Below are 23,229 nucleotides of genomic sequence, written 5' to 3' on the forward strand. Positions count from 1 at the left end.
GAGCCCGATGTGAGGCTCCATCCCAGGACCCTGGGATCATGACCTGAGCCGAAGGCAGAGGCTTTAACCACTGAGCCACCCAGGTGCCCCGATCATCTTTATTCTTGAGTGAGCTTTGGTAGTTTGTATATTTCAAGAAATTAGTCCACTTCATTTCTGTTGTTTAATTTATTGACATAAAATTGTTCACAAATTCCTTTATTATCATTTTTATGTCTTTAGAATTTGTTGTGATGTCACCTTTCTCATTCTTGGGATTGGTGATTTTTTTGTCTTCTTTTTTTCTTGATCAGTCTGAATAGAGATTTCAATTTTACTCTTCTTTTCAATTTTTTTTTTAAAGATTTTATTTATTTATTTGACAGAGAGAGATCACAAGTAGGCAGAGAGGCAGGCAGAGAGAGAGAGAGGAGGAAACCGGCTCCCTGCTGAGCAGAGAGCCCGATGCGGGACTCGATCCCAGGACCCTGAGATCATGACCTGAGCCGAAGGCAGCGGCCTAACCCACTGAGCCACCCAGGCGCCCTACTCTTCTTTTCAAACAGTGTTTTGTTTCATTGATTTTTATCTACTGGTTTTTTTTTTTCTATATTCTGTTTATTGATTTATGCTCTTATCTTTATTATTTCCTTTCCTTTGCTTTGAATTTCATTTCATCTTCTTTTTCTGGTTTCCGGTTAAGGTGGAAACAGAAATCATTGATTCGAAACATTTCTTCTTTTCAGATACAGCATTTAATGCTAAAAATTTCCTTCTAAGTAAAGCTTTAGCTATATTCCAAAAACTATAATATGCTTTTCTTTCATTTTCCTTCAGTTTAAACATTTTCTAATCTTGGGTTTTTTCCCTTGGTCCAGTGAGTTATATGAAAGTATGTGGTATAATTCCCCCCAATTTGGTGGATCTTCCAGATATCTTTTTATTGTTGACTTCTAATTCAATTAAGGTTGTCTGAAAACGTTTATTTCACCTTTGTTTTTGAAAGATATTTTCAATGGTGTAGAATTCTAGGTTGACGGTTTTTTAAAAGTACTTTATAGAATTTCCTCCACTTTTTTTCTGGTTTATACTGTTTCAAGTGAGAAACTTGCTCTCACATTTAATCTTTTGTATATAATATGTCTTTTTTCTCTAATTACTTTTAAGTAAGATTTTCTCTTTTAATACTGGTTTTAAACAATTTGATTATGATGCCCCTTGATAAAGTTTTCTTTGGGTTTCTAGTGCTTGAGGTTAATTGAACGTCCTAGATCTGTAGTCATCTGATCCTGCTTGGAATCTGATACTCCATGCCACACCACTGCCAACATCACCCCCACATGGATGCCTATTAATAAGTTTATTGATTTTTGCCTATAAGATTGGTGAATAATGTTATCTCAGGGTAATTTTAATTTGCATTTCTCAAGGAAGTCCAGGTATTTAATTGTTCAAAAGTTATTCATATCTTCTTTTCTGTGAACTGTCCAATCATATCCTTTGACTGTCTGATCATATCCTTTGTTCAAGTTTTGTGTTGGTGTATTGATCATTTTCATATTTATTTATCTGTATCTTTTACCTTTTCCATAATGAACATATATTTTTTGGGCAATAAGACACAACCTGAAATTATTTTTTAATAAAAAGTACCTTAAAATATCCATAGTTTCCTAGTATCAGAAAAATATTTGCAACCCACACAAGCTAGTATTTCATTATAGCTTCTCAGGGGCTTGTTTTCATTTCTTTTTGTGGTGAAACCTACCTAGCTAACAGGGAGGTAGTATGTGAGTTTGAAAATGTGAGAGTCCATCTTAGCTGCCTATCTTCGGACAAGGAGCCCTGGAAATATCACAGACTCTCATATCTATAGAGATTTATAATTCTTAGTCATGACTTCACTGGATCTTCCAACGGCCCTGGGGAGGCTGATAGGTTCACTGACAATGAATCCCATTTTATAGATTTTGAACCTGAGGCTTGCAAAGACGAAGTGACTACATCATATGGAAGGTTAAATTTAGAAGTTATCTTAAAGATGATTTCATTCTACATACTCGGCATCCCACAATTAGTAATTGGACCTGGGTGCTCATTCTAATGACAGCAATCAAAGTGGGGGTCCCTATCACTCTAAGAAGTCAAGAATAGCTTTTCTTCTTTAGGAGACCACAGACCAAGTGCTTGATAGACCATGAATGGGCCAGCATAGTGGGGGTGCTGGAGCCTAAGTTCTATCTATGCTCACCTTTGGCAGCGGTCAACATGGTGGAGGCCAGTTCACATTGCTGTGATTCCAAGTGTCCAAGCGTGAACCAGCGAGGATAACGGCTGGGCACCACAGACACCACATGGTGAGGGTGAGAAGTGTCGCCTGTAGAAGTTGAGTTTTCTAGAACAGGTAACCTAGAAGACCCAGGGAGAGTCATCAGCCACCATCCAGACCCTTTACATTCTGAGCCACCTTAGAGAAGTTTGTTCTTTGCTGGGGAAGAACTGTGCAAGAAAGGGTTAACTAAGAGCTTTAAAGATTGTTTCTCTGTTTTTTAATGTAGGCTCCATGCTCAGGATGGAGCCTAATGCAGGGCTTGGACTCATGACCCTGAGATCAAGATCTGAGCTGAGATCAAGAATTGGACACCTAACTGACTGAGGAACGTAGGCACCCTGAGCCTTAAAGGTTTTAAAACTTAGAATACTATACTGTATGTGAGGTGAATGTCTGGGTACTTGTAGAACTCAAGCTGAATACTTTTTACTGCAAATAGATTTGAAAGGCAGTTCAAAAGCCCTACAATTATTTTTTAAAGTATAAGAAACATATGCTAAGGAATCCTCTGCAGTCTTTTTCTGGTTGAAGTGAAGAGCTCTCTCAGCCTTCTGATCTAACTAAAATTCTTCTGTATGGTCTACTGCATCCTAGAAGTCCACCTGCCTAAGGATCCTATTCTAGTTTGAAAACAAGATCCTCATAGCTTATTGTTCTCAAGTTCTGGTATAGAAAGACTTATTTTTATTTCTTCTAGATGCATCTGGTGACCTCTGCCTAGGAGCCATGACTCATTTGAGCTACAGAAGGGCTCAAACCCATTCTCATGCTGCCTAATGGGCCCCAGAGACAAAGATACTCAGGTCTTGGGTGCTCCATATCTACTAAAAACTTAGGGGCTTTTTCAGGTGACCCACCAGGAGTACAACCAGGGAGCCAAGTGAGTCACCAGCAAGTCATTCCAGACAGGAATCCTAGATAATAGGAATATGCCTGAGTAATTTTAGGGTGTGCTTGGTCCAGTATTTTCAGGTCTAATAGAAGAGACAAAGAGGGAAAGAGAAGAAAGTGAGATAAAGAAAAAGAGCAGTGGAAATTTCTACTTTGATGGAAGCAGCTAGGCTGGGAAAGGGCTACCCACCTCATGGCACGTAAGGCTAATTTATAGGACAGGTCTGGATCATGAGGCAGCAGAGCTGAGAACAAATACTTGGCAAAGGTATGCATGGGAACACTCTCTCGGTGAATGACTTCTCCTAGACCACTGAAGGGGCCTCCTGCAGGAAGAAGATAGGACAGCCAGTTATTTATCTACATGCTTCTATTTGCCAATCTAGACTTGAGCTATAGGATCCTTCACATGTTTGCTAGCCCTGGGAACTTGAACTATACTTTAATGTAAAAAATGATTCTGTACAGTACTCTGTTACAGAGAGGAACTCAGAGTTATAAGCCTAAGGTACTATGACAAAACCCTTCTCTACTTACCCTCCAGGAGTAAGATGCACTGTTTCTGCAGTGTTCGCACTAGCTCATCGTCCAGCTGCAGCTCCTGAAGTCGACTCAGGAGCTGTTCCTCGTTACGGCACACCTTGTCCTGTGTGTAGAGGCCTTCAGGCATCACTCTCTGCTGACCCATCCCCATCAGAGCAACTTCCAGGGCCAGTGACAGGTAGGACTCATGGCTGTTTGGGCAGCCTGTAGCCACAGGTACATGCTGGTATACAGGGGGCCTGCTTTCATTCATATCTGAGGGCAACATGGGACCAGATTCTTTAGGTCAGTTCTGTGGATTCTTTTGCTCCTCTCTCCCTCCCACTTTGGAAAACAGTTAGGTCAGGAGATGCCACAGGGAAGCTGAGTCAAAACCCCAGAGCAGTAAGGAAAATATACTGAAAAAAGATTACACAGAGCCACAGAGATTCCCAATATGTGAACTGGCTAGACCAGTTGGGGAAGAAGTGGATCTTATATTAAACTTTTGCTAACACATTATGTAATACATGATTATCTGTTGGGTTTTGTTTGTTTGTTTGTTTGTTTGTTTGTTTTTTGGTCTATTTCACTAGAGTATGAGCATGTAAAGGGAAGAGACATTATCTTATTGCCCTGTGCATCTCCAGGGTCTGGTATGTGAAAAGAGCTAAGTGTACGTCCTTGATGAATATATTTCAAGTACAGTCTCAGGTTTTTGAGACGTAAGTGTCACTGTGCAGAGGAGACAGACCAAAGATGATGATTTCTTTTCAGGTGATTAGAGGGAAGATAAGGGCAGCTCTAGCTCAGATTGGGGACACCCACTGTATCTCTACCCAGAGAGATCCAAATCCATCCATTTAAACTATTACTTTGTAACACTTGCAACTTCTTTGTAATTATTACTTTCTATGTTCTACCTCTTGGGTTCAAAGTTTTAGAAAACGAGCACAGGTTTAAAGTCTTACAGGGGTTTAGAGTCTTGTTTCTTTTCTTTCTTCTTCACTTATCTGGTTAAATATTTATGGAAAACTATTAAATGAGCGGTATTGCACTAAGTGCTGGGATCACAAAGATAAGTAAGTCATAATTTCTACTTTCAAGGAACTGAAGTCTAGTAAGATAATCACTTGTAAACAAATTGTGCTGCAGTGGGCTAAATACCATAATAGATGTATGTATAAAATATGGTGATGGCATAAAATTCTGTCTCTAGTCCTTACTACACTGAGACTACTAAGATTCTTCCTTTCTAGTTCTATTATCACTGGTAAAATCAGAATATAACCATCATGAGGAAGAAGGTTCAAAGAAAATATGAGAGTATTATGCAATTGTAAGGGTTACACACACTCTTTTTTTCGGAAGTTCTTTTCCACTTCAAGACTGCTCCAAGACTTGGCCTCTGCCTCCTGAACACTATCGCTCTTCATACTCACTTTGGATCACACTCGTTAGGTATTCATGGTATGGAAGTGAGAGGAGCAAAGGAAAGCTGGCAAGGGGAAATAGGAGAATAGGATGGGGCCAGTCTACGGGGTGGGAAAGGAAGGTGAGAAAGAGATGAAGCCCAAGGAAACCCCTCAGGGTAGGTCCAATTTGGATAAGAGGACAAAGGCTGCAGGAAATGTAGACAGAGTCAGACAGGGAAGGGAGAGCTACTAAGGACAGTTCTGGTTCTTCTCAGGCTGACCCCTGTACCTGACACTTCCAGATAGCCATCATCATTCAGACGACAGGCCTCAGTCAGAGTGAGAAACAGGCAGCCAATGGGATCCAGGGGGTGGCCCACCCAGCCTTCCAGGTTTGTGATGGTTGTGGTTCCTCTCTGTAACAGTTCTGGAAACAACAGATCCAAATTTTAGAAATTGATAGGGACACATTGCTCTCTGTCCCTGTCTGAGTCTTCTCATTAGCAACTTAAAAAAAAAATCTTCCCCCATTGTCTCGCCTTGGGTGGTCACAAGTTTATTAGCTATAAGGTCTTGAAGTCTGCATTTAGACTTCTTGCTCGCAGCACACATAACGTAAATACAGTTTTACAGTTTAAAGAGGGTCTTATACCAGATCTTTCTGGGTCTTCCAACTGCCTGTGAGGGATGCAGACCAGCATTATTATTCCCATTTTGTAGATTAAAAAAACCCTGAGATTTATAGAGGTAAAGTGAGGTATTCCACACATCAGGTAGAAAACCCTGAAATTCCTTCCCTCCTGCCATCCATGAAACTTATAGCCTCTGAAGATCCTCATCAGCCCAAGCCTGAGAAGTTAAGATGGCTCCTTATCACTATACCTTTCTTCTGGTGCTTGTAGATTTCCAGCTGCCGTTGCTGCTGCAACCTCAGAGTATTGATAATGGCCACCGTGAGTCTGAGGGCCTCTTTTGGATAACCATGGGAGCGCAGAGCATCGACCCGAGCGCAGGCTGTAGGCACATGCTCTACCAGATGAGAAGAAAGTATTTTGGTTGGGTTAGATTTTCCAATGAGGAAAATTCATGTTTGACAAAGGGGGTTTGTGTTTTGCTCAGTTCCTAAAATTCAGCTGATATCTACTGTGTACCAAGACCCATGTTTTATCTTTTAAGAATACAGAGTTGAGGGATTATGGGCATTGGGGAAGGTATGTGCTTTGGTGAGTGCTGTGAAGTGTGTAAACCTGGTGATTCACAGACCTGTACCCGTGGGGATAAAAATATATGTTTATTAAAAAAAATAAAAAAAAAAGAATACAGAGTTGAATAAGTCACAGGCACTACCTTCAAGGAGCCACCATGTGGCCTCTGTAGAGTGGAATGGTGTAGAAAGGAACACACAACTAGGATAATAAAATGTAGTACCTCTTTGTGACCTTGGACTATGAGAACTCAGTGGAGGTAGCAGCTAACTGCCTACAGAGAAAGGCCTCATTTATTAATCCTACATTCCTGAGAACCTATTTTATGCCAGTTTGCTTGACAGGCAAGGGAAGTACAAACGTAAATAAGAAATGACCACTTGCTCAAAGACCTCACAAATGATACATAAATAGATCATTATAAAACAGTTAAAAGTAAACAACATGATAGTAATATATACAGAGCAAAAATAATATTTGAGCAGCACTTTGTAGAACTAGCAAGATTTTAATTAGGTAGACAAACAGGAAAAGGCATTGCCAGCAAAAAAGAACATATAAGCAACGGCATATAAATAAAACATAAGAAGTATTCTATAAAGCATCTTTTGAGTATAACAAATAGTTCTGTGCAGAGTAAGTTATGTCACCAGAGACTGCCTAGAAATGTAGAGTATGATATGCCATACTAAGGAGACTGGATTTAACTTAAGGATAATGGAGGGCCTCAAAAGCTTAAAAATGGGCAAGTGATTATAATGAGATTAATGGTTCATTGGGCGATTTTTAAAAAATTTAAATAGGTTCCATGCCCAGTGTAGAGCTCAATGCAGAGCTCAAACTCATGACCCTGAGATCAAGACCTGAGCTGAGATCAAGAGTTGGACACAACCAAGTGAGCAGAGCAGGTGCCACCATTTTGTGATTTATTTTAAAGATAACATTAAGGGCGCCTGGGTGGCTCAGTGGGTTAAGCCACTGCCTTCAGCTCAGGTCATGATCTCAGGGTCCTGGGATCGAGTCCCGCATCGGGCTCTCTGCTCAGCAGGGAGCCTGCTTCCCTCTCTCTCTCTCTGCCTGCCTCTCTGCCTACTTGTGATCTCTGTCTGTCAAATAAATAAATAAAATCTTAAAAAAAAATAAAAATAAAGATAACATTAAAAGTCAGAAATAACTGCAGAAAATTTGAAACTACAGATAAGCAAAATATAAAATAAAAATCAGAGATAACCATTATTTCCAGTATTGTGTGTATGTATGCATTAAGTATGTGTGTGTATATATATTCTGATTATGTACATTATATACATGGAATGATATGATCATTATTTTTTTAAGATGTTATTTACTTATTTGTCAGGGAGAGGGAGCACAAGCGAGCAAAGGCAGAGAGAGAAGCAGGCTCCCCGCTGAACAGAGAGCCTGATGTGGGGCTCGATCCCAGGACCCTGGGATCATGACCTGAGCCAAAGGCAGCTGCTTAACCGACTGAGCCACCCATGCATCCCTTATTATTATTATTATTATTTTTTTAAGATTTTATTTATTTATTTGACAGAGAGAGATGACAAGCAGGCAGAGAGAGAGGAGGAAGCAGGCTCCCTGCTGAGCAGAGAGCCCGATGCGGGGCTCGATCCCACGACCTTGAGATCATGGCCTGAGCCGAAGGCAGCGGCTTAACCCACTGAGCCACCCAGGCGCCCCCCTTATTATTATTTTTTAAAGACTTATTTATTTTAGAGAGAGAGCATGAGCAGGGGGAGGGGCAGGCAGAAGGAGGAGAGAGAGAGAAAGGGAGAGATGGAGAGAAGCAGACTCCCCTCCACGTTGGAGAGAGCCCAACGTGGGGCCCTATCTTACGACCTTGAGACTCTTAACAAACTGAGCCACCAGGTGCCCCCATGGGATAATACTATAATTGTTTTGTAACTGGGTTTTTTCTCTGAATAATGTATTATAAAGTTTTTTTTTATATCATTAAATATACTTCTACAACATTAAAAATGCTGATACACCATTCTTCTGAAAATATGGATATAATCCACTGAGTCAATCAATCCCCTACTGTTGGACATTAAGACTATTTCCAATCTTTCTCATCTGTACATTACTTACATCCATGCTCTAATAAAGCCCCTAGCTTTATACATATTCTTAGTTAATTATAGCACAGGATAAATTCCTAGATGTAGAATTCCTGGGTCAAATGGTATGAATGTATTTTAACAGCTTTTGATAAGCATTATTGACAGGGTATAAGCACTTACATTCCTACTAGTAGTAAATGAGAATAACTATCTCCATGTAACTTTTCCCACACCATAAACTATCTTTACTTCAAAAATCTCGGGCGCCTGGGTGGCTCAGTGGGTTAGGCCGCTGCCTTCAGCTCAGGTCATGATCTCAGGGTCCTGGGATCGAGTCCCGCATCGGGCTCTCTGCTCAGCAGGGAGCCTGCTTCCCTCTCTCTCTCTGCCTGCCTCTCCGACTACTTGTGATTTCTCTCTGTCAAATAAAAAAAAAAAAAAAAAAAAAAAAATCTCTGACCATTTGACAATCAAAAAATGGTAATTCAGTGTTGTTGTTTTTTTAAAGATTTTATTTATTTATTTGACACAGAAAGAGAGATCACAAGTAGGCAGAGAGGCAGGCAGGCAGAGAGGGAGGTAGGCTCCCTGCTGAGCAGACAGCCTGATGTGCGGCTCAATCCCAGGGCTCTGAGATCATGACCTGAGCTAAAGGCAGAGGCTTTAACCCACTGACCCACCCAGGTGCCCCAATTCAGTGTTGTTTTGATTTTCACATTTTCACCTTTGATTGCTGACGAGATGCATATGATTTCACACACTTGTTAGATTTATGTTTTGGACGTGTTAGATATGGGAAGAGACAAGGTGACGAAAGGAGACTTCGGGTAGTGGCCCACAGTGAGTTTGGGCAAGGCTTTTAAGAGAGACAGGGACATATGCATAGTCAGCAAGTTTTTTTTTTTTTTTTTTTAAAGATTCTGTTATATTTATTTGACACAGAGAGAGAGGCCACAAGAACACAAGCAGGGGGTGCAGGAGAGGGAGACGCAGTCTCCTTACTGAGCAGGGAGCCTGATGCGGGGTTCAATCCCAGGACCCTGGGATCATGACCTGAACCGAAGACCGACGCTTAACCAACTGAGTCATGTGGGTGTCCCTGCATATTCAGCAAGATCTTGAGAAAGACAAAGAAATGTAGTGAAGGATGAAGGTAAGGAATTGGGAGAAGATATAAAAATAAATGTCATTGTTGACATACATACATTGTTGTAAGACTCAGAAAATGAGTATTTTTTAAAAGTGTCTGTTTTGGAATGAGCATCCTGTGATAAAGCAAAGAAGAGATTGACATACAGCCAGAGGAATATTTAAACCCACAATGGAAGAGCTCTGTTCCTTTATAATGAAGGAAGGAAGGAAAGGTGGAGAGGAGGAAAGAAGACAGTTTGGTGACAAATGCAGATAGTGCTCTAGCTACTAGCACAGGGTAATTTAAGTTTCGGAGTTAGTGCCTTTTTGTAAAATATATTAATTTCAGAGTGGATTATAACATTGCTCTGCAACTGCTGACTAACTATGAACTGATGTTTAATGGTTTTATGACTACTCTTTGAGATTTACTAACTCCTTTCCCCTTCTAAAACTCAGGAAACAACACAAATTCCTCTGTTTGAGGTCATTATACTTCAGCTAAATACACATGGAAGTAGCTGAAGCTTCACATAAATACGCCGAGTCCCTAGTTAAGGCCCCAAAAGATCTGTCCAAATTGGAATTGTGTTGCCAGCCCCTATGTAGTTCTGGCCTGGCACAAGGTAAGACTGAGCTCTGAAATTCTTAGAGGAGAGGAGAGGTACACTTACCAAGCCACAGCGGCTGGCCTTGGGAATTAAACAGTAGTCTCTCACTTTCCTGCTGGCAGGCAGGAGCTGTATATATATCGCTGCTTATTATTCGCTGTAAGTGGCTGTCCTGCCAATGTAATTCACGGCCCTCGATGGCTCTAGTGAACACTGTTCGTCTTGGTCTGGATAAGGAGTCTGGGGAAAGAAAGACATGCAGCAGTTCAGTGACAGGTAATCTGAAGCTCTAACGCTTATGTCTTCTTCAGAGTGGGAGGATGAGAAGAGTAGTATGTGGCTTCGTGAGAGCAGCCACTCTGCCATCTGTCTGGGTGCTTGTTGTGCTGCCTCTTTATCGGCTAGCCCTTAATGTGGCTGTGCCCTCTATGGCAAGATCCTTTCTACAGAGACCTATGGCTGCCTTTCCAGTCTACAGAAGACCAATTTCTCCTAGGATTGAGAGCCACATGAAAAAGAAGAGAGACAGTGGTGCTCAGCTGCTCAATTATGAGGACACCAACCGCTTCTATAGAAGTCAGAGGAAGAGAGAAGTAGCTAGATAAGTCCCCTGGACAATCCATAACCTGTCTCATTTACAGCCTGACTCTTATCAGACTAAAGACTTCATGTAATTTATATTAAAAGCTGAAAAAGGGTGCAAGTCCTATGTATTCTGGTCCCTTTATCACACAGATATCTACAGGCTTACAGTCTTGTTCTTGAATATGAAAAACTGATACTGACAAAGACTAATTTAATTAACATAGACTCTTACCATGCCATCTCTCTTCAGGAAAAAGTCTGCAAGGAAACCAAAACAGTTTAGACAAAATAGCCTCAACTTTTAAGGGCGGTATGGAGGAAGATCAAATGAAAGATATGTCATCAAAAACTCTGGAGACAGAAGGCCTCATGGAAACTACATTTAAGGAAATTAAAAACTAACAAACAAACCAACCAATCAACCATAAAGGATTATTTAATTGACTCTCTGCCAGATTAAGGACAAGTGGTCTGGGATCAAGTACTAAAATACTACACAGATGTTTCCAGAGATGCCCAAATGAGCTATACATCCACTGAGTCTGTGCAAAAAAAAACTGGGAGGGAAAGCCAGAGGATTCAAAATGAACATGAAAGAAATGAAGAAATGAACATATTCATTCATTAGGCAAAAGTCCTTAGAATATGTTCATCTCTTCAGAATTTCATATATTCCATAGAGTGTGGGTTTAGAGGGTTAAATAAGAATAGCATGACAGGGGCGCCTGGGTGGCTCAGTGGGTTAAAGCCTCTGCCTTCGGCTCAGGTCATGATTCCAGGGTCCTGGGATCGAGCCCCGCGTTGGGCTCTCTGCTCAACAGGGAGCCTGCTTTTCCCTCTCTCTCTGCCTGCTTCTCTGCCTACTTGTGATCTCCATCTGTCAAATAAATAAATTAAATCTTAAAAAAAAAAAAAAGAACAGCATGACAATATTTACTGAAATGTCTTCTTCAAGTTGTCCCTCAGTAGAAGCACAATGTACCTCCTACTGGCTGCAGTCTAAACCCCTCTCTTGCTGAACTGAGACTCTACCTTGGGTCTTCTCAACCCACAGTAGGGATTAGGCTCCCAATATTCAACAAGTCCGTAAATAACGAGCACCTACACATGGCAGGTACTTGTTCTAGGTGCTGAGGATATATAAAGTCACTGCCTCATGGAACTTTACATGTAAATGGGCAGAGATAGTTCAATAAATCTACAGTATACCAGGTATATGAGATGGTTTTGAGTGCTTTAGAAAAGACTAAAGCAAAATTAGGGAGAAAGGCAAGCTGGTGTTGGGTGGGGGTTATTGTTTTATATAGAATGGTATCTAATAAGGTAACATTTGAACAGAGACTTTGAGCCTGATAACTAAGATAACTAAGGGAAGAGCATTCTAGGCAAAAAGGAATAGCAAATGCTAAAATCCTAAGGTGGGTACATATTTGGAGTATTGGAACGTAGCAAGGAGGTCAGTGTACTGAGAGTGGAATGAGCAAGCAGGAAAATTATAGGAGATGAGGTCAGAGAGATTCTAGAAAGCCAGATCATTGAGGACCTTACAGGCCATGAGTAAAAGATGAGAAGCCACTGGAGGGCTTTTAGCTGTTAAAGGTGTATGATGCGACCTGCTTTTTAAAAGGTTAACTGGCAACAGTATTGAGACTAGACCATGAGGTTGAAGGGCAAAAGCAGGATGGGCAGTTAGGAGGTCACTGCAATAATTTGTGAAAATGATGGCAATTTGGCCAGAGTAATAAGCAGTAGAGGTCATAAGAATATATGGATTCTGATGGACAGAAGACATGAAAGGATAATTTTCCAAAGAAAATATCTAGATGGCTAATAGGCACATGAAAAAATGCTCAATGTCACTCATCATCAGAGAAATACAAATCAAAACCACAATGAGATACCATCTCACACTTGTCAAAATAGCTAAAAGTAATAATACAAGAAACAGAAGGTGTTGGCGAGGATGCAGGGAAAGGGGAATCCTCTTGCACTGTTGGTGGGAATGCAAATTGGTACAGCCACTCTGGAGAACAGTTTGGAGGTTCCTCAAAAAGTTAAAAATAGAGCTACTCTATGTCTCAGCAATTGCACTACTAGGTATTTACCCAAAGGATACAAAAATACAGATAACAAAGGGGTACATGCACCCTGATGCTTATATATAGCAGCACTATCAACAACAGCCAAACTATGGAGAGAGCACAAATGTCCATTGACTGATGAATGGATAAAGATCTGTGTATACACACACACACACACACACACACACACACACAAACAGCCATCAAAAAGAATGAAATGTTGCTGTTGGCAATGATATGGATGGAACTAGAGGGTATTATGCTAAGTGAAATAAGTCAGTTAGAGAAAGACAGATACCATATGATTTCAGTTATATATGGAATTTAAGAAACAAAACAGGAAACAACATGTGTTGGAGAGGATGTGGAGAAAGGGGAACCCTCTTACACTGTTGGTGGGAACGCAAGTTGGTGCAGCCTCTTTGGAGAACAGTGTGGAGATTCCTCAAGAAATTAAAAATAGAGCTTCCCTATGACCTTGCAATTGCACTCCTGGGCATTTACCCCCAAGGATACAGATGTCGTGAAAAGAAGGGCCATCTGTACCCCAATGTTTATAGCAGCAATGACCACGGTCGCCAAACTGTGGAAAGAACCAAGATGCCCTTCAACGGACGAATGGATAAGGAAGATGTGGTCCATATACACTATGGAGTATTATGCCTCCATCAGAAAGGATGAATACCCAACTTTTGTAGCAACATGGACGGGACTGGAAGAGATTATGCTGAGTGAAATCAGTCAAGTAGAGAGAGTCAATTATCATATGGTTTCACTTATTTGTGGAGCATAACAAATATCATGGAGGACAAGGGGTGTTAGAGAGGAGAAGGGACTTGGGGTAAATTGGAAGGGGAGATGAATCACGAGAGACTATGGACTCTGAAAAACAATCTGAGGGGTTTGAAGTGGTGGGGGGGTGGGAGGTTGGGGTACCAGGTGGTGGGTATTATAGAGGGCATGGATTGCATGGAGCATTGGGTGTGGTGAAAAAATAATGCATATTGTTTTTCTGAAAATAAATAAATTGAAAAAATTATAAAAAAAAAAGAAACAAAACAAATGAACATATGGGAGGAGGGGGAAAACAAAAAAAGAGAGAGGGAAACAAACCATAACAGACTTTTAAATATAGAGAACAAACTGAGGGGTAATCGAGAGATGTGGGTAGGGGATGGGCTAGAAGGGTGATGGGTATTAAGGAGGGCACTTGTTAGGATGAGCACTGGATATTGTATGTAAGTGATAAATCACTGAATTCTATTCCTGAAACCAATATTGCACTGTATGTTAGCTAAGTAGATTTAAATAAAAATCCAAAAAAAAGAAAAAATATATGGATTCTGGATATATTCTGAAGGTAAAGCCAATAGGATTTGCTCATGGTTTGGATCTCAAGTGAGGGAGAAAAAGAATCAAGAATGACCCCATGGTTTTTGCTTTTTTGTTGTTTTAAATATTTTATTTATTTATTTATTTGTCAGAGAGAGAGATCACAAGTAGTCAGAGAGGCAGGCAGAGAGAGAGGAGGAAGCAGGCTCCCCGCTGAGCAGAGAGCCTGATGCGGGCTCCAACCCAAGACCCTGAGATGATGACCTGAGCCAAAGGCAGAGACTTAACCACTGAGCCACCCAGGTGCCCCAGACTCCATGGTTTTTAAGACACACTTGCCATATGTGGACATAGGAATACTGTAGGAGGAGCAGGTTTAGGTGGGGCTTGACAGATAAGAAATCTAAATGGAAATATTGAAAAGGGAGTTGAGCATATAAGTCTGGAGTTGGGATTTAAGACAATATAAATTTGGGAGTAGTTAGTATACAGATGATTATCAAAACAATGCAATCACCAAGGGAGTTTCTATATAGAGAGAAGTGTTTGATGACAGAGCCCTAGGCACTCTAACATTTTTGGTTAGGAAGAAGGAAGGGGACAGTAAAGGAGGCTGAGGAGGAGGAACCAATGAAGAAAGTAAGAACAGAACCAAGAGAGCAGTGTCTTGGAAATAAGATGAAAAATGTGTTTCAAGAAGAAAGTAAATAATTCTAACAAATAGTGCTAATGAGCCACTACATTTGACCATGTTTAGCATCAGTGACCCATATAAGAGCAATTTCAATAGCAGAGGGATGAAAGCTGACTAGAGTGGAGAATATGAGCAGAAGTAGAGATGATAAATACGTACTATTCTTTTAAATTATTTTTCTTAATTCTACCACTTATTTCCACTACCTCAGGGAAATAGGGTAGTAGCCAGAGAGGCATATGGGAACAACATGACTGTGTTTTGTTTTGTGATGAGAGAGAAAGCAATGTACTTATATACTCATAGGAATTTGTTTTATAAACAAATTTGTAAAACAGGGGAGAGAAAAGATAATTCCCGGAGTTCTATCCTGGATAAAAGAGAAGGAATAGGATCTTGAGAATAGGTAGAGGGCTTGGGCTTAGAAGCACAAGTAGAAACGGGGAGAGGAAGGGGTGCCTGGGTGGTTCAGTGGGTTAAAGCCTCTGCCTTTGGCTCGGGGCATGATCCCAGGGTCCTGGGGTCAAGCTCCGCATCGGGCTCTCTGCTTGACGGTAAGCCTGCTTCTCTCTCTCTCTCTGCCTGCCTCTCTGCCTACTTGTGATCTCTGTCTGTCAAATAAATAAATAAATAAATCTTAAAAAACAAAAACAAAAACGGGGAGAGGAAGACTGGATGGATACAGACAGAAGAAGATGTAGTGAGAGAGTCATGGAAATTCTCTTGTGATTGCTTCTATATTCTCAGTGAATAGGAAGCAAGGTTATCAGCTGGAAGTGAGGAAGGGGAGGAATAAAGTTTTCAGAGAAAGATTCATGAAACAGTAATTTAGAAGAGTAAAAGAATGCACAGATTAAGGAAATGTCTGGACAACACTATGGACCCATTTAAAATCAGTGGTCATAAACTTAAAATAAGACCAGTTACCATGCTTATGTTTCTTTTCTTCATGTTCAGCAGTGTGGGCATGCACTGAGGAATCAGAGAATGACAATGAACTACTAAGTTTAGTGTTTTGCTATCTGTGTGAAATGAAGGGAAAGAGAAGTTTGAGCATGTATGTGAGGAAATGATTATAATGATTCACCAAGAAATCAGGAGGAAAACAAGGCTACCAGGAGAATGAAAAAGTGGTAGGATCAAAAGTCCTAGTGGATCAAAGGATTATTGGAACCAGGATACTAGAGAAAATAGGTTAGCAAGACTGATGATGGTATTGACAGCTGCCTGAAATTGAGATTATGAAGAAGGTATAGTTATTGGCAATGATAAGGTTTAGGGTATGGTCTTGGGATTGTATGGCTCAATTATGTGGGAAGATGAGACTATTAAAAGAGAGGAAGTCAAAGAACTGAGAGGCTAGGTTTTGGAATGATCATCTGTGTGGCTACTGAAATTATCAAGAATTATGATAGAAGCAGTAACAGAAAGCAGTATCACTCAGCCAATAGCCAAAATCTTCAAGGAAAGAGCGGGGTTGATACAGAGATCTACAAATATCACAACCAGAAGAGTAGCAGATAGTATATTTTGACAGCATGAACTTTAAAGCTGGGGGGTGTTTTAGGAAGGAGGAAAGGATAATGATATAGAAATGGCAATGAAGAATAAGTGGGACCCCCATTGCTCCATTAGGTATAGAGACCTGAGAGCTAAATCAGCCACAACTTGAAGCAAGATGTTGCAGAAGAAACAACATCCTCAAATGAGAACCAGTAACACAAGCAACCAGTATGATAAGGAAGAAACTACCAAACTAGAGGCATGTCTTTATATGCTTTTGACTCTCTATGCCAATCCCAAACCAATACTAAAGGGATGATGTGTTGTGGAGATTAGAGGAATGCCCGTAAAGTGTAGCTTAAAGAAGTGGCAAAACTATAACTTTTCAAACTACTGTTACTTTTGTTGCTTTAGGTATACTGACAATCAGTTATGGTACAGTAGATGAAGACCTGGCCGGAACAATAATTTAAGTGATTTTCTCCTTGAGATTAAAAATCCCAGATTTATCACTTAAACTAGAAGGACCACATGTAAAATCAATATCTGACAAAAAATCTCCTACCAGTAAAGGTTCCCAATGGGCTAAAGAGCAATCAGTTGCCAATAGCAAACAGCCTGAGTTAGATGAATTAAAACTGACGTGAATAGTGATGCTCAGTGTTACCTGCAGGCCAGGGGCTCAAAAGGCAGAGGCTCAAAAGGCAGAGGCTCAAAAGGCAGAGTGTATAGTATCACTGTACTAGATTTGTCTTAAAATGGGCCAAGGGTCCTAGCAGTAATTTGGGAAGATAATCCAACCTAGGTATCTGCTGTATAAAAAAATTTGAGGAAAACAGAGAAAAGGAAGAAAAGCAATTGTCAGGACATTTTTAAAAGCTGTTTTTAAAAATAAATAAATAAGTAAGTAAATAAATACTGTTTTTTGCAGGCCTTCCATCCTTCCCTTGAGGTAGGCCTTCTAAGCTAAAACCAACCCCAACTGAGGATCCATTAGTCATGCAGAACTTGAAAGGTAAAGAGGATTCATGCAGAAGGCTCTAGGAATTTACAGTGGGCACTATAAGAACACTCAGATATGGAAAAAGACACAGCACCTCCAAAATGTCAAAGGTAAAAAGCTTACCCTTATTCAAGATAAATAAAAGGACAGGCTTTTCTTACTGAGAATGGCAATACTGACAGCCAACTGTCTGGCCACCTTTGTTCTAGAGCTTTACCCTCCCACCTTTTGGAGTTCTGGCACAGAGACCCCAGAAGGATATATGGCTCACCTGGGCTGTGACTGGCATTCTGGGGAAGTGCATTGGTGATGTTGGGCAGCTCATGCCCATAGTTCCCATCCTCCAGGGGACAGACATCCAGGTCACTCCACTTCTGCAGCTGCTGTAGCCAACAGGACTTTTCCTCCAGTTTGCAATGTGGATTTAAAATGATGCATACCCATAAGGCCCCTGGAAATAAAACAACCAACAATCTTGATATCTTTCCTCTGATCTATGTCAGCTTTAATTTTTCAGGCTACTCTTTTCTTCCATTTCTGGTTGGTAGGAAGAGTCTCCAAAACATCAGCTTTTCTCAATATAAAAAAATAAAATCAGCTAAAGTTTTCAGAAATGGCTTATTTTTCCTCCCTAAAGCTTTCTTAAAGCAGTGATTATCTGGATATCTGGATGTGTGCCTGTAATAATGAATAAGACAGATTTGGACTTGAATTCTGATCTCAGATTTGTAGTCCAACATACTATTTATTAAGAGCTTTCTATGTTCAAGGCCTATTCTACTGGAGAATAAGACACTGTTCCAACCCCTGAGAAGCTGCCCAATGAGGGAGATAGATTAATAAATATAAAGTCAATTGAATAAAATGAGTGTTAAGATAAAGATATGTTGGGGTGCCTGGGTGGCTCAGTGGGTTAAAGCCTCTGCCTTCAGCTCAGGTAATGATCTCAGAGTCCTGGGATTGAGCCCCGCATCGGGCTCTCTGCTCAGCAGGGAGCCTGCTTCCCTGTCTCTCTCTGCCTGCCTCTCTGCCTACTTGTGATCTTTCTCTGTCAAGTAAATAAAATCTTAAAAAAACAAAAGATAAAGATATATTCATGGTGGAGTGCCTGGGTGGCTCAGTGGGTTAAGTGTCTGCCTTTGGCTCAGGTCATGATCCTGGAGTCCCAGGATTGAGTCCCGCTTTGGGCTCCTTGCTCAGCAGGGGAGTCTGCTTCTCCCTCTGCCTCTCCTACCCTGCTTGTGCTCTCTTTCTTGCTTACTCTCTCTCCATCAAATAAATAAATAAAATCTTAAAAAAAAGAAGGCATGTTCAGGGTATAATAGCAGCATATAGGAAGGACACTTAGCAGAAGGACAAAGGTCATAAAGGAGGTGCTCAGAAAACATCAATTTTTGATTAGTTGACCTTGGATTTTTTGAACTTCAAATCCCTCAACTGTAAAACTGACAGCATAGAAAAACTACTCTGTAGCATTAGTGTGACAATTAAATGAAATAACATTTGTAAAAGGCCTAGCATATTACTTGGCACATAGCAGAATTTTAGTATTTCCTTTTTCCAAGAAAACTTATTTCAACTTGGATTTTGATATTGCTGATCAACCATGATGCCTTAAAACTATCACATTCTTCCATCTTCTCTGTCACTATAGCTGAATATCACATATTCCATGTAACCAATAGCTACTGTTTCTCTTACCATCTCACCTTTCTTTTAAAGCAAAGCTGCCTCTTTTCAAGGTTGGCTATGTGACTGCGCCAGATGTATTCTCAATCTCAAATCTGCAAAAAGCCTGGCTGCAGAATATCTTAAGTTTAAAATCCTTTGGGAAGAAGCTACATCTTTGGACAGAGGTACTTTCAAAAACTATTTCAAGCCTGTTAAGCTCAAATAGAAATGTTTTAAAGGATATTTTTAGCCTCAGTATCAGATACTACTTGAAATATCAGATACTACTTGAAAATGGTGAAGATTCATTTCTATTGACTCAGTTTTAAAAATCTACCATGAAATATAAACTATACTATGTAATAAAATATATTATATTATGATGACTCTCAAGAGAATTATAGTTAGGAGTCACCCAAATAATAATTAAAGCATGGCAAATGCTATCACAGACATACATAAAATCCTATGACAATATATGTTGGAGCAATGAATTCTGCATATGGGGTCAGAAGAAGCTATAGATAGGATATGACATATGAGCCTGAAGAATAAACATGAATTAATTCTGGTTAAAGATACCTAACGACTTATAGCAGCAATGGCCACAATAGCCAAACTACGGAAAGAACCTAGATGTCCATCAACAGATGAATGGATAAAGAAGATATGGTATATCTATATCTATATCTATATCTATATCTATATCTATATCTATCTATCTATATACACACACATACACAATGGAATACTATGCAGCATCAAAAGAGATGAAATCTTGCCATTTGCGATGATGTGGATGGAACTAGAGGGTATTATGCTTAGCGAAATAAGTCAATCAGAGAAAGACAACTATCATATGATCTCCCTGATATGAGGAAGTGGAGATGCAACGGGGCGGGGGGTGCAGGTTAGGGAGGTAGTAAAAGAATAAATGAAACAAGATGGGATCAGGAGGGAGACAAACCAAAAGAGACTCTTAATGTCACAAAAGAAACTGAGGGGGGTTGGGGGGAGTGGGAGAGGGAGAGGGTGGTGGGGTTATGGACATTGGGGAGGGTATGTGCTATGGTGAGTGCTGTGAAGTGTGTAAACCTGGCGATTCACATACCTGTACCCCTGGGGCTAATAATACATTATATGTTTATAAAATATAAAAAATTATTAAAAAAAGACATGTACACATATTACTAGCACTTAACTAGCATAAGGGGTTTTTAAAAATGTGTTTACATGTTTATATCCTTCTCTAGAGTGTTCACTCTTTGAGGACAGGGACATTGTACTTATTTTTGTGTTCCCAGTGTCTGGCACAACTTGGTACTCAATGAATGTTTGTAAAATGAAAATAAAAGGAACACAATTATTTATTAAAAAAAAAAGATACCTAACCACTACTTCCTTCTGAAACCTCACTAAAATGAAAATAAAGGGATAAAAATAGGCATAAACTCACACAGTTACAGGGAATGGCAGAGATAAAACAGAACAGCCACAGAATTTTAGAATTTGTAGCTGACTTAGAAAAACAAAGTTGAAACCTCCACCAGCAGTTAGGAAAACCCAGAAGCACAACTGATTCAGGCTGCAGAACCCTGCTGAAAGTGGAGATGAATTTAGTAAAATTGGTTAGAAATTTGTCAAAGTGCTCAGGTTTGCAGAATTCCTTCTCTGTTCAGAGTATCAGAGTGCCTGCTCCTTTCCTGGATGAAGACCAGAGTTTTACTCACTGGGAAGGTTGATTCAGACAGGCTCTGGATTGGAAATATTATGTATGCACAGTCAAGAGTGGGGTGTCCTTCCTAAAAACTGAGGGATTAGGGAAGATATATATATTGAACAAATGGATACCTCCCAACCCAACCCTCTTTCTCCATTTGATTCTAAGAAGACTGTGACAAGTTTATAACTCAGAGACAAGAGACTGGAGGATTCATCTCTGGAAATCACATATAGCACATACTGTAGTTTGGGCTCTCCACTGAAGAAAAACCCAGTTAGATCATCCTCAGTTAAACTGACTAATTAACAAGGTCTCTCTCTCTCTCTCTCTCTCTCTCTCTCAAACACACACATGCACACATACACACAGAGCTTCCATCTAGCTCTTAAGTATTATTCTTAAATAGGATTGGGTAGCTAAGAAACATTAGATATATAAGAAAAGCATCTTACATAAAGGGCAAAGAACAAAGCAAACAGAAGGAAAACCTTAAGGGAATACCAAAAAGGCACAGGTCACAAAAAAAACTTAAAGAGAAAAACATTTCCAATTGATATTCTCAAAGTGAGAAAATCCTGCATCTATGAAGAGCAGGATGCAACAACAACAAAAATGGGCTCTTGGAAATTAAAAACATGATGACAAGAAAATTTATTGAAAATTAACAAAATGGTGGATGGGGCGCCTGGATGGCTCAGTTGGTTAAGTGTCTGCTTTGGTTCAGGTTGTGATCCTGGGGTTCTGGGATTTAGCCCCACGTCGGGGTCCCTGATCAATAAGGAATCTGCTTCTCCCTCTCCTTCTGTCCTTCCTGCTCCTGCTCTATCCACCTCATTCTCTCTCTATATATATTTTTAAAGATTTTATTTATTTATTTGAGAGAGAGAGAGAGAGAGAGAGAGCGAGCATGAGAGGGGAAAAGTTCAGAGGGAGAAGCAGATTCCCTTTGGAGCTGGGAGCCTGATGCAGTACTCGATCCTGAGACTCCTGGGTCATGACCTGAGCTGAAGGCAGTGGCCTAACCAAATGAGCAACTCAGATGCCCCATCTCATTCTCTCTTAAATAAATAAAATCTTTATTAAAAGATTAATAAGATGGTTAAAAGATAAAACTGAGAAACCTGGAAGATAAAAGACAAAAAACAAAAACAACAAAACAATGAGAGAAAAAATAGTAAAATTAGAGACTCAATCTCCATTTAGTATGTTCAGTCACATAAAATAATCTAACAATTTTACTATGTTGTTAGAGACATCCCTCTGGAACCCTCTATTTTCTTATTCCTGTTACAGACCCTCCTCTAAGCCTGCAGCATAGTAACCTAGAAACTAATATCCAAATAACAGAAGTAGTTACAGACAAAAAGAGAAAATAAAGGTGAGGAAATGAAAAAGAAAAAGAAGTTCAAGAAAATGTCTCAAATTAAAAGATATAAGTTTCCCATTTGAGAAGGCCTACTGAGTGTTAAGCAAATTAGATTTTAAAAAATTTATTTATTTACTTATTTTTAGTAATCTATACACCTAATGTGAGGTTCAAACATGCAACCCTGAGACCAAGAGTCACATGCTCTACTGACTGAGCCAGCCAGATGCCCAAGTAGATTATTATTAGTATTATTTTTTGGTTTTAGGAGTAGAAATTTATGTATTCATCACATACATGTAATACCCAGTGCTCATCACTACACATGCCCTCCTTATTGCCCATCACCCATTTAGCCCATCACCCATCCATCCCCCCCTCCAGCAATCCTCAGTTTGTTTTCTATAGTTAAGAATTTCTTATGGATTGCCCCCCTCTGTTTTCGTCTTATTTTATTTTTCCTCCTCCCCTGTGTTCATCTGTTTTCTTAAATTCCACATATGAGTCAAATCATATGGCATTTGTCTTTCTCAGACTTTTTTTTTTTAATTTTAAGACTTTTATTCATTTCTTTGACAGAGAGAGAGAGAGAGAGCACAGAGGGAGAGAGAGAGAGGGAGAAGCATGGTCCCTGCTGAGGACCCTGGGATCATGACCTGAGTCAAAGGTAGACGCTTAACCAACTGAGCCACCCAGGCACCCCCTGAGAGACTTGTTTCATTTAGCATAACACACTCTAGCTCCACCCATGCCATTGTCAATGGCAAGATTTCATTCTTTTTGGTGGCTGAGTAATAATATTCCTGTGTGTGTGTGTGTGTGTGTGTGTGTGTGTGTGTGTGTATACACACCATATCTTCTTTTTCCATTTATCAGTCAATGGATATTTGGGTTCCTTCCAGATAATGCTGCTATAAACACTGAGGTATATGTGCCCCTTTGAATCAGTATTTTTTTATCCTTTGGATAAATACCTAGTAGTGTCAATTGCTGGATCATAGCATATTCTATTTTTAACTTTTTGAGGAACCTCCATACATTTTCCAGAGTGTCTACACCAGCTTGCATTCCTACCAAAAGTCCCCCTTCTCTGCATCC

General features: G+C 40.0%; 1 protein-coding gene across 1 annotated transcript in view; it reads right to left on the reverse strand.

Moving 5' to 3' along the window:
* ZSWIM5 (zinc finger SWIM-type containing 5) overlaps window positions 1-23,229 on the reverse strand; it is a 218,529-nt gene that overhangs the window by 22,414 nt on the left and 172,886 nt on the right. The window contains exons 5-11 of the mRNA XM_059374562.1: window positions 17,643-17,822; window positions 10,237-10,413; window positions 6,022-6,168; window positions 5,429-5,566; window positions 3,740-4,000; window positions 3,393-3,528; window positions 2,231-2,388 (exon numbers count right to left, since the gene is read on the reverse strand). Of these exons, the coding sequence (XP_059230545.1) occupies window positions 2,231-2,388; window positions 3,393-3,528; window positions 3,740-4,000; window positions 5,429-5,566; window positions 6,022-6,168; window positions 10,237-10,413; window positions 17,643-17,822 (1,197 nt within the window). The remainder of the gene's footprint in view (window positions 1-2,230; window positions 2,389-3,392; window positions 3,529-3,739; window positions 4,001-5,428; window positions 5,567-6,021; window positions 6,169-10,236; window positions 10,414-17,642; window positions 17,823-23,229) is intronic.

This window comes from Mustela nigripes, chromosome 14, assembly GCF_022355385.1.
Source record: "Mustela nigripes isolate SB6536 chromosome 14, MUSNIG.SB6536, whole genome shotgun sequence".
Lineage (NCBI taxonomy): Eukaryota > Metazoa > Chordata > Mammalia > Carnivora > Mustelidae > Mustela > Mustela nigripes.